The 18,710-nt window shown below is 35.0% G+C and overlaps 1 protein-coding gene across 14 annotated transcripts in view; it reads right to left on the minus strand.

Moving 5' to 3' along the window:
- The window catches only part of ERC1 (ELKS/RAB6-interacting/CAST family member 1), a 548,010-nt gene that overhangs the window by 246,662 nt on the left and 282,638 nt on the right, over positions 1-18,710 (minus strand). For all 14 annotated transcript variants that reach the window (XM_032390726.1, XM_032390723.1, XM_032390722.1 and 11 more), the window contains one exon: positions 13,903-14,063. In XM_032390726.1, coding sequence (XP_032246617.1) covers positions 13,903-14,063 — 161 coding nt within the window. The remainder of the gene's footprint in view (positions 1-13,902; positions 14,064-18,710) is intronic.

The following is an 18,710-nucleotide window of genomic DNA, read 5'->3' on the forward strand; positions in this document are numbered from 1 at the left end:
ATTTGTTCTACCATAAACCAGAATTTAAAAGTAAAACAGTAAATAAAATAGTAATGAATTAACATAGCAGTAACAAATAGGTGAATAGAAAACAGTACAGAGCCCAGAAACAGACTCAAGCACATACAGGAACTTACTATATTATATGGGTGGTACAATCTAACTGATTTTCCATAGGGGAAAAACTAAAAAGACTTTCCTCACACTAAACAATACAAATATATTAAAGGCTTATGTGTAAAAACAAAACTTTAACACATATAAAACCAATTCTATTGAAATATATTATCTCTTCCAGGATGTTTTATCAAAGGATGTAGCCCACTCATACTGGCCATTTATTTTTATTTTCACCCACAGAACCCTATGCTTCATTTTACAAAAAATTGTGTTTAAGTCTATGAGCTCTGTGAAGAAACACATATCATCTCAATGAATATTTCATCCACCATGTTTCACATAGTTTCAGAAATGTAGTAAGTCTAGAAACAAGGCATAAATACTGTAAAATGCACTAAAGAAACAAAACAAAGAACCAAGTTTAGGGGGATTAGTGCTGACCCACAAGATTTAGGCAGGTTTCTCTATAGCCAATGTGATTTGGAGTGAGCCATGAGAAAAAAGTGGAACCATAAAAGGCAGAATTATGAAGAAAGCATTTAAGACAGAAGAATGGTTTTAGCAAAAGCATTGGGAAGGAGAATATAAGGTAAGTTTGAATAGTGAGATGTTTCTGGAGAATGAAGATAAAAAGTATAAAGAGATATAAAGCCAGAAATTTATCTAGGGACAAAATTACAGAGGTTTAATTGAAATATGGGCCTTCTAAAGGTTTGTAAACATAAGTAAAACATAATCAGATTTATGTTACCAATGAAAGTAGGAATTGGTTATAAATAAATGTTTCAAAATAGAAGCCTGGATATTAGAAAGGTCATGATAGTACTTTTATCCAGTCCATATTTAATTCAGTGATATGGATTACACTGCTTACTACCAAAGATGAAAAAAAGAAAATGAAAGCAGTAACATGAGACTTAATTGTATTTCATGTTATGGGAAAGGGAACCATGACATGAAATTAATATTTCTAACATCTGCCTTTCAACAAAAGAAAAAAAGTAACAGTGACTAGAGATCTTGATTTTTTTTTTTTAAGATTTTATTTATTTATCAGAGAGAGAGAGACAGAGGCAGGCAGAGGGAGAAGCAGGCTCCTTGCTCAGCAAGGAGTCTGATGTGGGACTCGATCCCAGGACCCTGGGATCATGACCTGAGCCGAAGGCAGACGCTTAACCGGCTGAGCCACCCAGGCGTCCCTAGAGATCTTGATTATTTTTAAAAGATAATAAATAATATCCATAAGCATATCTGAATTGATCACATTTTTATGAGAGAAGAGAATCATCTTATTTTCACTGTCTTGCTCTTTTTACGATTTTAAACCCCAACTCCAGATTTAACCATTTGATAATTCTGAGGACTGCTCATGTTTTATAAATGAGTTAAGAAAATACAAACATGAAGAAACAAGAAAGAGAGCAAAAGCCTCCAAAAACCCAAAAAACAAAAAGCACCGCCCCCCCCAAACCAAACCCAAGAAATAATGGAAGAAAAGGAAAGTTATATGAGGTAGATGTACCCAAAGACAAAGGAATACCAAAAAGAGTGCTATATAGTTTTGGGCACTTTAATCTTGAAAGATAACACCAAACATGATGCCAGAGCCCTGAATAGGGAGATATATTCTGGTAAGTCCACTCCAGATGTGTACACTACCACCTGTGAAACTCAAGCTCAATTTCAAGACCAAAAGTATTTGCTATCTCTAGTAGCTAATAACCAACCACCTTGCTCTAAAAAGCAACAGTATCTCTAACCAGAAAATGCATGACCACAAATACATTGAGAAGGAATAACTTCATTCTGGGTGGAAAATTATACCAGTGTTGATGGGGTGTTATAAGAATGTCACTATGTGGAAGAAAAGACAAAGAAGAAAAAGAATGAATCCAGCCACAATTGCTTTCACATGCACAGCAAAGATATCCTCTGTTTAAATGAAAGGTTCATCTGTTTTCCCTCTGAAAATGACCTATGTGTAAAATTGATGTGTATATCACAAATATTTTTCATAGCAACAGTTCCTAACCAAATAAGCATCTTTTATTTAATTTCTTAGATTATTAAACCAGAGAGAAAAGATGAACTCTGGACCTAAACAATATTTAATGTGTCTTGAAGATCTAACTTGTAGAGAAGACAAATACTAAGGCTATTTTAAAAAGTTATTTGGCTTTATATTCTCTTAGAATACTTATTTCCACTTTGAAGATAAAAATACAATTCAAAAAATATTTACTGAGTGCCAATTATATGTTGGGTACTAGGCTTATTTCCAGAGATTCAAAATGAGCAACACTTCTAAATGTCAGGTGTCTGGAGGAAGATAATAAAGCCTGCAAATAAATGACTGTAACACAATGGGGTAAATCCTATAGAAACACACATGAAATAGATATTTAACTATCATTTGAAAGTTCTGTACAGGGGCGCCTGGGCAGCTCAGTCAGTTAAGTAACCACTTGACTGTGTGCCTTTGGCTCACATCATGATCCCAGGGTCCTGGGATCGAGCCCCACGTCCGGCTCCCTGCTCAGTGGGGAATCTACTTCTCTCTCTGCCCCTGACCCTCCCCTCTGCTCCTGAGCTCTCTCTCTCTCTCAAATAAATAAAATCTTAAAAAAAAAAAAAAAAAAAAAGTTCTGTACAAAATACTTTTCACATAAATACCTTTTATCTTTAACATTTAATTATTTTCATTTTCTTAATGGTGTCTTTTGAAGAATAGTTTTTAATTTTGGTCAAATCCAGTTAATTTTTTCTTTCATGGTTAGCATATTTTGTATAGCAAGAAATTTTTGCCTACTCCAAAGTTTCCTGTTTTCCTCCAGAAGATTATGGTTTTACCTCTTATGTCTTATGTTTAGGTTTATGATTAAGAACAGAGAGGTAAAAGTGGACATCTTTATATCCTTTGCAATCTCAGAGGGAAAGTGTTCAATTTGCATCATTAGGCGTGACATCTGTCACATGTGCCCTTTATTGAGTTGAAGAAACTTTCTATTCCTAGACAGCTAAGAGTTTTTATCATGAATGGATGTTACCTTTTGTCAAAAGGTTTTACTCAATGTACTGATAGTTATATTACTTTTTATTCTCAATGTAGTAAACTTAATTAATTCATTTTCAAATACTGAACAAACCTTACATTCCAGAAATAAGCCTAACTTGGTTGTTAATACATTAGCTTTCTCCTTATGTTAGATTCAATTTGCTAAGACTCTGTTGGAGACATTTATGCCAATGTTCATGAGGTAGATTAGCCTGTAATATTCTCCTTTTGTATGTCTTTGCCAGATTTAGGTGTGAGGCTAATTCTGATCTCATAAGATGAATTAAGTATTTCTTTCTCTATTTCCTGAAAGAGTTTCTGTAAGATTGTTATTATTTCTTACTTCAATGTTTAGTATAATTCACCAGTGAAGCCATCTGGGCCTGGAGTTTTCTTTGTGGAAATGTTTTTGATTACAAATTCAGTATCCTTAATAGATATAGGCTGGTGAATTTTATATTCCTGATTTTGAGCCAGTTTTAATAAACTGTATTTGTCAATGAATTTGTCTATTATATCTAAGTTACCAAATTTATTAGTATAAACTTATTCAAAATATTATTATTTTTTCAAATGCCCTTAGAATCTTGAGTGATATCCCCTCTTCCGCTCTTTCATTCCAGAAATTGTTAATTCATGTGTCCTCCTTCTTCCTTGGATCAATCTTGCTAGGGGGCTTATCAATTTTATTAATTCTCTGACAAACCATGGTTGAGTTTGTGAATTTTCTATGCTGTTTTCTATTTCCTTGATTTTTGCTCTTATCTTTATTATTTCCTTCTTTCTATTTACTTTGGTTTACTTTGCTCTTTCTTTTTCTAGTTTCATAGTGTAGAACTCAAATAACTGAATTTAAACTTTCTTTTTTTCTAATATAGGCATTCAAAGGTATAAGCACTAGTTGAACTGTATAACACAAAATTTAACATCTGTATTTCCATTTCCATTCAGTTCAAAATGACTTCTCATATTCCTTATGACTTCTCTGAGTCATGGTATTTAGAACTGTATTATTTAATTTCTAAACATTTGGGGGCTTTTCCAGATATCTTATTAACTTCCAATTTAATTCCATTGTGGTCAGAGAACAATTCTGACATATTTAATCTTACGAAATTTATTAAGATTTATTTTTATGGCCCAGCATATGGTCTACATTGGTGAACATTCCATACATATTCAGAAAACATATATATCCTTCAGTTGTCGGGTGTACTATTCTATAAATATTAAATAGGTCAAGTTGATAATCTCAAATATTCTATATTTTTACTGCTTGTTTTCTTGTCACCTATTCTATCAATTTCTGAGAAACAGGGGTTATAATCTCCAGTGATGACTGATGACTATGGATTTGTCTGCTTTTCACTTTAGTTCTTTCAGTTTGCCCTTCAGGAATTTTGAAGCTCTGTTTTTGGGTACATACATTACAAAGAACTGTTATATCTTTCTGATGAATTGCCTCCTCTATCATTATGATATATCCTTCTTTAATTCAGAAAGACTTTTTGGAAGTCTCTTTCATCTGATATTAATATAGCCATACCAGGTTTCTTATGATTACTATTTACAAGGACCATCTTTTTCCATTCTTTAATTTCCACATATTTGTGTTTATTACAGTCTGTGTGTTTTAGACAACATTGCTTCTTTTAAAAAATCCATTCTGATAATCTCTGTCCTTTAATTGAAGTGTTTCAGTCCATTTGATTTTGATGTAAGTATTGATATTCTGAATTTCTATCATCCATTTATCCCTTCCATTCTTTGTTCCTCTATTGTTCCTTTTCCTGCCCCTTTTTTTTTCCTGATTAAATGAAATAATTTTTAGTATTATGTTTTATTTCCTCTACTGGATTTTCAGGGGGATTGTTTTCTATTTTTGTTTTTGTGGTTAACTTTTTGAAGTTGCTCTACAGCTAACAATATGCATCCTTAACTTACCACAGTCCATTAAGATTAGAAATTATAAAACTTCCTAACCGACTCTTCCTACTTTCTATTTCACAAAGATAACAACCTTAAAACAATATAGAGCTACACCCCCACCTCTTGTGCTATTGTTGGCATATTCACTTTTATATACATTATAAACTCCACCAAACAATGCTGTTATTTTTGCTTTAAATAGTCAGTTGTCTTTTAAGGAGAGTATGTGAAGAAAAAAAACAAGTTTTCTATATATGTCAACTAATTTGCCAAGTCTGATGTTCTTTATTCTCTCCTATAGATTCATACTCCCATCTGGTTTCATTTCCTCTCAGCTAGAAGAACATCAATTCACATTTCTTACAGAGCAGTTTTTCTAGAAATGAAGCCTTTTCATGTTTGTTTAACTGAAAATGTCCATATTTAACCCTAGTTTTTTAATAGTCTTTTATTTGGTCATAGAATTCTAGTCTAACAATTTTTTCCCCAGTACTTTAAAAAAAGTTCCATTTTCTTCTGATCTCCAATGTTTTTATTTTTTTTATTAACATATAATGTATTATTTGTTTCAGGGGTACAGGTCTGTGATTCGTCAGTCTTACACAATTCACAGCGCTCACCATAGCAAACCCCCTCCCCAATGTCCAACACCCAGCCACCCCATCCCTCCCACCCCCCTCCAGTCCAGCAACCCTCAGTTTGTTTCTTGAGATTAAGAGTCTCTTATGGTTTGTCTCCCTCTCTGGTTTCATCTTCTTTCATTTTTCCCTCCCTTCCCCTATGATCCTCTGTCTTGTTTCTCAAATTCCTCATATCAGTGTGATCTCCAATATATTTAATAAGAACTCAGCTATCATATTTTCCCTTTATGTAGTGTGTCTTTTTTTCCCTTGCTGCTTTTGTTTTTCTCCCTATGTTTTGTTTCCAGCAATTGAATTACAATGTCAACACATGTGGTTTTCTTTGTATTTATCCTGCTAGGTTTCACTAAGTTTCTGGGATCTGTAAATACAAGTGTGTTTTTTTTTTTTAAGATTTTTTTAGAGCAATTTTAGGTTTATAAAAAAATTGAAAAGGAGATACACAGATTTCCTATAGACCTCCTTAAATCTATGTATTTGGAGGGGCGCCTGGGTGGCTCAGTTGGTTAAGCGACTGCCTTCGGCTCAGGACATGATCCTGGAATTCCAGGATCGAGTCCCGCATCGGGCTCCCTGCTCGGCAGGGAGTCTGCTTCTCCCTCTGACCCTCCCCCTCTCATGCTCTCTCTCTCTCTCATTCTCTCTCTCAAATAAATAAATAAAATCTTTAAAAAAAAAATCTATGTATTTGGAATCAAATTAGAGAAATATTTCAGCCATTATTTAAAAAAAAATTTTTTTTCCTGCCCCTTTCTTACTCTTTTAATCTCTTTATGTTTCAGTTAACTGTATGTTAGTCTATTTGCTATTATCCAACATATCACTAAGGCTCCATTCACTTTGTAATACCCCTCATTCTCCCTGTTCTTCAAATTGGCTATCTACTGATCTCTTTTAAAATTTATGGACTTTCTTTTGACAGCTCTAACCTGTTATTAAGATCATTCAGTGAACTTTTCATTAAATTTCAGTTTCCAAATTTCCATTTCTTAATAGTTTTCCTTAGTTGGCTAAGATTTCCTATATCATCAACATGGCATTTTCCTTTAAGTCCCTGAAGCATACTTATAAGAGTGACTTTAAAGTCTTTATCTGTTAAATATGATATATAGGACTTCTTGGAGTTGATTTCTACTGCATGTTTTTCCTCATTATGGGTCATATGTTACTGTTTCTTGGCATGTCTGGCAAATTTTAAAACCCACTATAGGATACTGTAGTTGATACACTGTAAAGAGTCTGGATTCTGTTATGTTCTTCTGAAGAGCAATACTTTTTATTCTAGTATGTAATTTAGTTAATAGTTGACCTCCTTGTACTTCTGTAAGCTTGAATTTATCCTTTGTTAGGCTAATCTGCTGAAAGCTCAGGGTATTTCCCAGACCTCTCTATCTTGGTAAGACTCATCCTCCAAATTCAATCTTCCCTGCAGATTTTCTTGGAACTTTAAGTTTTGTTGGTCTGGATCTACAGTAGGTTTTATTATAGTTCATGACCCCTATTCTTAAAACCTAGCTTTCTGTTACTTCAGCAAGATGCCAGAAGTTTTAACAAGCATTTTGCCACTCTGGACTGGACTGGAACTCCAAATTCCCCAGCACTGCTCTACCTTTAGTACCACAATTCCACTTTCATCTCTGTAGTACTTAATCTCTGGTAAACCCTGGGTAGTTCATCCAATGAATGTGCAGCCTAGTCCTCAGTTAAGAATTCATGAACATCTGACCCCCAACTTCTTTTCAGTACACTGTTTATATATGTTACTTCCCAGATTTACTCAGAGCATTTACAACTATAGAATCAAGGGACTTCTGAAGGTCACTTAGAGAACTATTTTGAACGATAGGGATCTTAGAGATTTAAGAAACCCTTTCATTTCAGAATAAGAAAACTGCAGACCTAAGAAGTTAAGTGCAGACTGGATCTTCAATTCTGAATATCTTGTTTTGCAAATATTCAGCTTCACTAATTTCAAAGTGTTTCCATTACTTTACCTCATTTGATCCTCACAACAATATCATGAGGTGGGTCTAAATATTATTATACTTATTTTAAATGTAAGCAAACTGGCTTAAATGTAAACACATTCTTTGCTACAGGGAGCATCTTTGATGTTTATAATACTCATAACTGGATCTTCTGATAGGAAAATCTTATGATTAAATGGATGGATTACTACCATCTACATCCAAAGCTCGATGGAAGTTTTACCCATTTACAGAATGAGTAATTACCTATAAGGCACCTTTCTGAAGGCACTGTAAAGAAAGGTCCTGAAAAAACACCCTCATACTGGTATATTATTTACCAGATTTTCTCAAAATGGGTATTACAATTAGGTTAAGGCTTACCTACCTGCAATGGTTAGTCCTTTAACTGATGTATTATATTTAACAGAAGGGACCAGAATTGACCCCACACCTCCAGTAGTGGAGAAAATGAAAAGAAGTAGGATAATAATCTTACTCCTTTCTCCTTTGGGAGAAAGAAGATGACCTATATTCTTAATTTCATCCTTGCACACAAACCATATATATTGATGGGGCAGAGAAAGCACTGTAAATGCTGAAAAAGAAAGGTACTCTGGGGGCCTTTATCTGAAAAGCTCAATGCTTTACTTGCTACTTAGAGATTATTTCAGCCATTTGAGGCTCTTTACATGAAAAGATGATTAAGAAGCATGATTTTTTGAAGAATATGGTTTCTTCTATTTGGAAGTTATATGTGGCTTTAAATGGCTAAAAGATGGATTAAGGTTTTAAGGGAGGAGAAAGGCATGGGATATTTGGGGTTATTTGTAATTGATTCCAATTCAGGTCGCAAGAAAATAAAAAGATTTGAGAAAAACATTTATCATACACATGCCTTATCTTGTGAAAAGCTGAGGATCATGGTCAAAGTTTAGGAGCAGAAAGAGGTAGAAAATTCTAACAATTACTATATTTAACTAAGCCATTTCTTCCACTGTTCTATAATAACTCAGAACCTCAAGTAAACTATCAGTCTAATGAGGAAAGATGCTAGGAACAGTTAAGATTACACATCCTATAAGGTGGATACATAGGTGAGCTGGAGATAAGGGTAGAAAAAAGGGGGTAGAATTAAGGAGTTAATCAAGACCTAGAGAGGAAGACTCAAAGTTCCAAGGGATAGCTGATTATAGACACAAACTCTACTTTACCTTTATTTATTTATTTATTTATTTTAGAGAGATAGCGAGAGCAGGAGCACAAGCAGGGGGAGTGGGAGAGGGAGAAGCAGGCTTCCCGCGGAGCAGGGAGCCCGATGCGGGGCTCAATCCCAGGACCCTGGGATCATGACCCGAGCCGAAGGCAGATGCTTAACAACTGAGCCACCCAGGCACCCCAAAAGTATACATGTTCTTATGTAACTTAGAAAACACTTCAATTTGTTACTAGGGTATAACTGTTCCTATGATACATTTGCATAACTTTTCAATTTTGTGGTTAATTTGGAAGATTGTCATAAATCCCGCAATTGGGATTTCTTTTCTTTAATGCCAGCAACTTTACAATAAATTTGAAAATGAAATAGGATTATCAGAAGATATAATAATTTAAAATACAAACTTTCGGGCACATGGGTGGCTCAGTCAGTTAAGCATCTGCCTTCGTCTCAGGTTGTAATCCCAGGACTCTGGGATCCATCCCAGCACTGGGCTCCCTGCTCAGCGAGGAGCCTGCTTCTCCCTCTCCCTTTGCCCCTCCCCCCATTTGTGCTTGCTCTCTCTCGTGTTTTCTCTCTCTCTCTCAAATAAATAAATCTTAAAAAAATACAGACTCATTTTAATTATTCAAAGTGTAATAGATTGACACCTAACCTATACTATCCCCAAATAGCCTGAACTTTTTCAAGTAACCATTTTCAACAGCTTTCTTAATTCTAAATATATTCTATTTTTCTCTCTTAAAAGATTCTTTAAATGTCAGAATTTAGATTACATTATTGGACTCTTCTTAGGTACATATGAAAACTTACTTTCTGTTGTGGGAAGTTAGGGCTTTCTTTAGCCAAAAGGCATCTCAAGAGTATATAATTTAGCCCACAGAGGTTTGAATTTCTCTGCCAACTTTACTAATGGAATACTACTTATCAAACAGCTCTGGAATCTCAAAGAAACAAAAGAGCTCTCCTACCCCCTCCCCAAACAAACCTGTTCTCAGGGTACTCAAATTCATAGTTTCATAAAAATTTTTATTAAACATGAAAAATGAGTCTTTTTATTCATAGTGCCAACATAGGGTGAGACGGCAGTAGGAGTGTGAATGCAAGGCACTGGAGAATGAACCAGTTCATCTAGAAACCATACTACTCAAACTCATGACCTGAACTGATACTTAAAATTTATTATGATTACTCTAATTGTTATTTTATTATTTTGTCCCCTTCTCCAATTCATCCTTTCTTTCTTAGGGAAAGAGACTAACATAAAAGTGGAATAAAAAAATAATGGCTAACAAAACCACAGCATAAGGAAAAGAAGAACCAACATGGTATCTGCCAATAAAAATGTTCCGTCAAGGCTGTCTAACCAATTCAAATGTTTCTACTAACTCACTAGCATGCTACCAAGTGAACGGTTTCACATGTCTTCAAACTCAGGGCCACCATTTGTTTGTAACAGATGCTCAGAAATTACAATCATAAATGCTAGGGTTGGAGAAGAATGATTAGGTCATTCCTTTTGGTCTGACATGGTCAGGATTACTGCAGAAAACTACACTATTCTAGTGCTTTGCTAAAAAATTTGTTTTTTAGATATATAGGTCAGCTCTGCCTTTTCCTCAGGAGAGACTTTTCTTATTCTGGATTCTGAGTCACACATATACATGTTTCAGTCTCTTTCTTGCACACTGCATTCCTCTCATGTTTCTTCTACATTTCAAGTTCTGGGGTTATAATGAACAACTCCTTTTACTTATTCAATTATCCAAAATTAAACAATGTAAACATTTAAGATATGGTGGGTCCTGCCATGAAACAATGAAACAATTTCATGAAAATTGTATGAAGCCAGAACAATTATTATTGCTATTCTAAAAATGAGCAGACTGAGGCAGAGAAAGGTTAAAGAACTTGCTTAAGTCATAGATCTGATAAGTTCAGATTCAGGCTCTTTTAGTCCAGGAAGTATGTTCTTACTAGTTGCCATAAGTAATTAGAGACAGATATCATGTAGAATTAGTTGGAGGGAGTAAACTCCTTACAAATTAACAAAAGAATGAAGTAAATTCTGAGCAAAGTTGTAGAAACTGAGACACCCCAACTGAGGACAGATGATTAGCTGAACTTGCTCAACCTATGGAAAGGAGTCCAGAATGCAGCAGAAGAAAGGCTATTCTCTTGCTCAGCTTCATAGTGAAAAGGAATCGAAAGCTCACTGTATTAGAACCCACAATATGTCATTCATAGTGTTTTGTATATATTTACGCTTAGGCTATAGTTTTCAACTGAGGTTTTATGAATGATTACTTTTTATTTGTATGCCATATATTGGAAATCCTCATTTAAAAAAAAAATACAGAATTCAATTCACTGTTCTAAGAGGAAACAACAGAATACCTGTTGCTTCACAGACTTGGCAGCACAATGGCGGGTTGGCCTACGGGGCAGTGCAAACAGAGTGGGCCAGTTAAAGAACCACCACACTCAACAGAATATCTGGATAGAGGATTATGTCTAAAGTGCTGAGGTAACTTATTAAAAGGAAGGTATTAAATGACCATTTTACTAAAATACGAAACTGAAAGACCACAACAAGGGGAAATTTAAGTGGAAATTAAAGCAAGGACTACTTTTAAAACTTGATTCTGGGAACACTATATCAAAAATAAATGATGTACTATATGTTGGTTAACTGAACATAATAATAAAAAAAAAAAACATAGACCAAAACAACAACAACAACAACAACAACTTTATGTTGGTAAATCTGCACGATACAAACTCGTGAAAAATCTAAGAACATCATGGTGCCTCAGAATATATTCTGAGCGACTGAAGAAGGTGATTTAAGAGATAGGTCATCTATCAGAGCCAGGTTTTAGAACTTTATTTCTAGAACTTTCATTTAATGTTTGTTTTACTAAATTTCTACACTACTTAAAAATTTCTCTATATACTTTAATCATTTATCCCATGCCTTATTGTGTGAGTGCCTGATGTTACCAAAAATAGTTTTGCTAATCATAGTAGTTTTCAGAAATGTAATCTCTGACCGGTTTGGAAAGGGAAGTCCACAATAGAGTGTAGCACTGTGGTACTGAAAAAGAAAAAAAAAATTACAACTCCTTTTCATGGCTTGAAGTGAATCATTCTTTTAAAACTTCTTCCATATCTTTTCAAAGTCCTACTGATAAAAGAAAATTCCCACACAAATACACCACTATTTTGCTATAAGCAGATATCTGTACTTAGTAGGAAAGATCTGACAGGTAAAAATCAAGATACTGGTGCATGGAGCAAACAAAACAAAACTGTTCTACTGTTACTTTAGTGAGGCCTGTTTCTGCTTCAGAACATCACATGAGATACTTTGTTTTCCACAACATTATATCCATCCTTCTTCCATTTTCTTAAATCCTTTGGGCTCTGATTTAATTTGCTTCTCAACTCTACCCCCCTACCATGTTTTAGGAATGGTTCCCAGACCTCTTTCATTCAAATAATTTTATGCTTTATTATTCAAAAGTTACCTCTATTATTCCATCTCCAAAATATCAAGCTTTAAATTTCAACCACCAGTGACAAAAAACTTGTCTTACACTAACTGCTCCCGAAGCAGCATATTAACAAATTTTATCCTCTTGATGATAGTCAGAACACTAACCTCTCCCTATTCTCCCAGCGTACAAATTTATTTCTGGCTTCAAGTACTCATCACTTCCAAGAGTAGATCATCTGTAATGCTTTCATAAAAGATTAGAATCTTTTAACCTTGCACTGTGGCCTAATAACCTATACATACATGCAGATGACACCCCAACAACTGCTTCCTCAACTCTTAGGTTGCTGTCAGGATATCATATGTGCCATGAAAACTCACACCAGGGTATCAAGGCAAGATCCTCTTCTGGTCTGTAATTTGGGTATTCAATGTTTATTGACAGTTCAAAGCAACAGAAAAGAAGAGGTGATGTTAGCCTAAAGTACTTGCTGAGCTGAGAAGTCTGTTTATTGTAGGTCAGGGAGACTCAGTATTTATGCAGAGAAGAAGAAACTAATAGAAAGTGAGCACAGATGATGTGAGAAAACTAACAGATGAAGACTGCAGAGGAGGGGACCTGTGCTTAAAATCTGTGATAGAGATCAGAAGCTAGCCTTATGATGGAAAGAGTATCTTTTCTGAAACAGAAGAAAAGACAACAAAAATACAGACAACTGCTGAGGTAAAGAAGGTCGCTGAGCTATCCCAGGATAAATCTGTCTTCATAAAACCTAGGAGCAGGGCAATTATGAAGGGGTGAGGGTTGGGCATGGTGCCACAATGAAGAAAAAGAAGCATCTATTATGGACTAGCAGACATGACATGCCTCACAACAAATTATCTCAGGAAGTCACAAGATGTGGGACTAGTAGGAAAATGACGTACGGCAAACTTCTACTAAAACTGACAATTTTGTAAAAACTGACTGGAGAGTGTAGCAAAACGTTAATGGTTAAATATGGGGGATATGTATATAGGGGCTCATTATACTATTTTCTCTACTTTTGCATATCTTTGGAAGTGTTTATAATAAAAAAAAATGTTTTTAAAAAGTACCTGGCTATCATAGGACCTCAAGACCAACAGTCATGTTCCTCAGTAAACTCAGCAATATGGCTAAACTTTCCATAAGATTTTAGAAATTTCAGAGATGCAACTGGATATGGTTATATACACATATCCACACACACACACACACACACACACACACACACACATTCTCTCTCTCTCTCTCTCGGACTTTAAAATTCAATGAAGAGGCAAAAATAATTATATTTGACCAGAATTTGTTCCAAATTTGTTCTAGGGAGTGAGAAATACAAGTCTGCATTAAAATGAAGTTAAATGTGTTAGTGGTAATAAATTGGACCAGATGATGAAAGCAATGAGAAAAAGGTTTTCTACTGAAAAATAAGATTATAAACACTTACTTCATCTCCAGAACTTCCTCTAAGTGTTTCCTTCTTTCTGCACGAAGATTGGTCAAATGAGTTTCCTTTTCTGCCAGAGACTGTTGAGTAGAGGACAGCTTTGCTTTCATGGACTCCAGTTCCTGCTTCACTTTCTCCATGGCCATCAGTAATTCCTCCACCTATGGTAAGTATGGAAAAGAAAAACTGAGCATTTTGATCAATTAAAGACAGAGGAGCTAAGTAACAGGCAATTCCTGGGTCCACAAGATTAAAAACACACGCATATTGCAAAAATCCTGTACTCTTGCTGATTCAAACACATATATCAAGACAATATAACAAATAAATAAATCTCTGGTCTTCCCTCCACTATAATTCTTCTCAAGTTACCTCAAAAAGAACTTCATTTTCTTTTTGATAAACACAACTGCATCAGTTCAATAAGTCACACTTTGCCACAGTCAGTCCCTTTTAGAGAATTTATTTGGAAATGGCCCACAAATTTCCATGGAAATCACAATATAACACAGATAAAAATATAAGGAACAAAATCATAGTAAATTTCTCTTGAAGGATTTTAGGAAATAAAAGACATAAACTTGACTAATAACACTCAGTATAAACAAAATAAGTCATTTTTATTCATCCAAAGATTTTTCTGTTTACACCATTAAAAATAATTTCTTTTAGAGAAAACAGCTAGAATTCAAACCGACAGCTTCTCGCTCTAAGTAGAGTTTTCTCAAGGAAGGCAGGAAGAAAAAAGAAAAACACATGACCACATAGAGAGGAGAGAGAATGCTTTAAAAAAAACTTGAAAAAAATCCTGAGGGAAAGAAGACAGAACTCTACAACACAAGGAACTAAGAAAACACAGTATGTACTTCATCAGTCATTTCCACTCACTCTGGGTGGTGTCCAAATCAGAATTACTTAAATAAACATGTTCATTTTAATTCCGAAGCAAGATATATGTTGGCAAAAATGTGTTAATACCAAAACCAATCTGAATCAGGTAATCAACCAGCCAACTGCACCAATCACAAGAGTTTATATTGGCTGCTGCTTGCCAAGAAATAATTTTGGTGACAAGCCTTTTCAGAGGAAGAGGTGGGGGAATTGCCACTCATTGACTTCTACATAAAACCAATTTGTGTGATACTAAAACTGAGAACAGTTTAGAGACAAAACTGCAATATAACAAATCAGAGTTGTTAACAGACCCCAGGATGTTAGCACCTCAGACCTAACCAAAGTTTCCATGTTGATTGGTAACAGTTGTTAAACACTGATAATAAACAGATACATTTAGTGTTTTGGCACCTGAATCATCTTACTTTGTGTATCTTTTCAGAAGTGATCAAGTTAATGTTCTCAGCTAATAGCTGTGAGAACAGTGCTGTGAGAATATATATTATTATGCAGCTCTCCTCGGATATGTATTCACATATTTACAAGCTTTATGTTAACATGTATCACTATCCACCCTTTGAAAACTGCAAATAAGGATGATTCCATTTTAATAAGTTTAATTCATGTAAAATCTTATTTAAAACTGAATTGAAATGGCATACCAAGTTATGTTCTTATAACACAAAATCAATAATGGACAGCACCATTTACAGAAGCTCTAATAAAGTGTGGGATATTTCCATCTTTGATGAACTTACCTTAAACAAATCAAAAAATCTCCCTCCCAACCTGTCTTTCACCACCCCAAGCAAGGTATGGTATCAGTTTCTTATATAACTTAGATTAAATATACATAAGCAAGCTTGTATAAACAACTTATTCCTCTCTTTTCTATATTAAAAAAAGGAAGCTCACTTTATATATACCCTTATGCATCCAAAATTTTTGGTAAATGTTTACGGAAATACAACACAGAGAAAAAAACACAAATGTTAAATGTGCAACCTGAAGAATTTTCTCTAAGTTGAACACACCTATGTAAAGAGAACACAGACCAATAAACAAAACATTAACAGTCCCCCAGAAACACATCTCAAAACCTCTTCCCAGATGAAGAGTAACCGTTATTCTAGCATTTTACATTAGTTTTGCCTATTTAACTTTGTACAAATGGAATTACATAGTATTTAATTTTAAGTACAGATTTTCTTTTTTTTTTAAGATTTTATTTATTTGACAGAGAGAGACACAGCGAGAGAGGGAACACAAGCAGGGGGAGTGGGAGAGGGAGAAGCAGGCTTCCCGCGGAGCAGGGAGCCCGATGTGGGGCTCGATCCCAGGACCCTGGGATCCTGACCTGAGCCGAAGGCAGCCGCTTAACGACTCGGCCACCCAGGCGCCCCTTAAGTACAGAGTTTCTTCACTCAGTGTCATGTCTGTGAGATCCATCCATGTTATTGGGTATAATGAGAATCCACTAAAATAAATTATAATCAACAAGTATACAAAGGTTGCAGAATACAAGATCAATATACAGAAATCAATTGTCCATACACGAGCAATGAACGTTCCGAAATGAAATTAAAAACAATTCCATTTAAAATAGCATCAAAAAGAAGGAAATAGCTAGGTATAAATTTAACTTAAAAATGTGTAACATATATACTGAAAATTGTAAGATTATTGAAAGAAATTGAAGAAAATTTAAATAAATGGCAAAACTTATGACTTTAGATATAACTGTCATTTTATAGGAAGCATGAAGATAAGAGGAGCCGTGTAAATAGCACCATTAAAAAAATAATCCACTGAATCCAAAATGTGGGACACCTGTATTGGGCACGTGACTCAAATTTGTTTATTTCTCAACCCTCAGTTCTTTTCCATTGATCTCTTTTTCTGTCCTTATGCCAACACTACCCTGAAGTTTTGTAGTAAGTTTTGAAGTCAAGAAGTACGAAATGTTCAACTTTATTATTTTCTTTCAAGATAACTTTTCTTATTCTGGCTCCCTCTCATTTTCATATCAGTTTTAGGATCAGCTTGTCAATTTCTGGAAAAAAAGACAGTTAGGGTCTTTATATGGATTACACTGAACCTGTGGATCACATTGGGGATATTGTCATCTTAACAATATTAAAGACTTTTGATCTGTGAACATGATGTTTGACCCATGTCAAGCAAGTCTATCTGTTGCCCTATTTCCAACAGCATTTGCTCACTTCATGTCTGTGACATTGTTAATTCTCCCAATATTTCAAACTTTTTTCATTTTTATTGTATTTGTTATAATATGATCAGTGATTTTTGATGTTACTACTCTAATTCTTTTGGGGGCACCACAAACTGCACCCATATAAGATAGCAAACTTATTTGCCAAATGTAGTGTGTGCTCTGCCTGCTCCACCAACTGGCTGTTCCCCTATCACTCTCTCTCTCCTTGGGCCGTTCTATTCCCTGAGATACAACAATACTGAAATTAGGTCAATTAATAACGCGACAGTGGTATCTAAATGTTCAAGTGAAAGAAAGAGTCGTATATCTCTCACTTAAAATCAAAAGCTAGAAATGATTAAGCTTAGTGAGGAAGACAGGTCCAAAGCTGACAGAGGCTCTACCAAACAGCCGAATTGTGAATGCAAAGGAAAAGTTCTTGAAGGAAATTAAAAGTGCTATTCCAGTGAACACACAAATGATAAGAAAGCGAAACAACCTTATTACTCATATGGAGAACGTTTTACTAACCCTCCATTCTATGGAATGACCAAACCAGCCACAGCATTCCTTAAGGCAAGGCCTAATCCAGAGCAAGGCCAAACTCTCTTCAATTCTGTGAAGGCAAAGAGAGGTGAGGAAGCTGCAGAAAAAAAGTCTGAAGCTAGCAGAGGTTGGCTCATGAGGTTTAAGGCAAGAAGTCATCTCCATAACATAAAAGTACAAGATGAAGCAGCAAGTGCTGATGCAGAAACTGCCGCAAGTTATGCAGAAGATCTAGCTAAGATCATTAATGAAGGCGGCCACACTAAACAACAGATTTTCAATGTAGATGAAATAGCTTTCTACTGGAAGAAGACGACATCTTAGACTTTCATAGCGAGAGAGAGGAGAGGACAATGCTTGTCTTCAAAATATAGGCTGATTCTCTTGTTAGGGGCTAACACAGCTAATGACTTTAAGTTGAAGCCAATGCTCATTTACCATCCTGAAAATCCTAAGGCCCTTTAGAATCATGCTAAGTCTACTTTGCCTGTGCTCTATAAATGTAACAACAAAGCCTAGATAACAGCACATCTGTTTACAACATAGTCTACTAAATATCTTAAGTCCACTGTTGAGACCTACTGCTCAGAAAAAAAAGATTCCTTTCGAAATATGATTGCTCACTGACAATTCACCTCTTCACTGGAAGAGTTCTGATGGAGATGTACAATGAGATTATTGTTTTCATGCCTAACACAACATTCATTCTGTAGCCCATGGAGCAAGAAGAAGTCATTTCAGATTTTAAGTCTTATTATTTAAGAAATACATTTAAGAAAGGCTACAGCTGCCAGAGACAGGGATTCCTCTGATAGATCTGGGCCAAGTAAACTAAAAACCTTCTGGAAAAAAATTCACCATTCTAGATGCCAGTAAGAACATTTGTGATTCATGGGAAGAGGTAAAAATGTCGACCTGAACAGGAGTTTGGAAGAAGTTGGTTCTAAGGAGGGCATGTATTGCATGGAGCACTGGGTGTTATACGAAAACAATGAATCATGGAACACTACGTCAAAAACTAATGATGTACTGTATAGTGACTAACATAACATAATAAAATTAAATTAAATTAAAAAAAAGAAACTGAAAAAAAAAAGTGATTTCTTGAGATGGAATCTACTCCTTCTGAAGATGCCGTGAAGACAGCTGAAAT

The sequence above is a fragment of the Phoca vitulina genome, unplaced genomic scaffold (genome assembly GCF_004348235.1).
Source record: "Phoca vitulina isolate PV1807 unplaced genomic scaffold, GSC_HSeal_1.0 scaffold59, whole genome shotgun sequence".
NCBI lineage: Eukaryota > Metazoa > Chordata > Mammalia > Carnivora > Phocidae > Phoca > Phoca vitulina.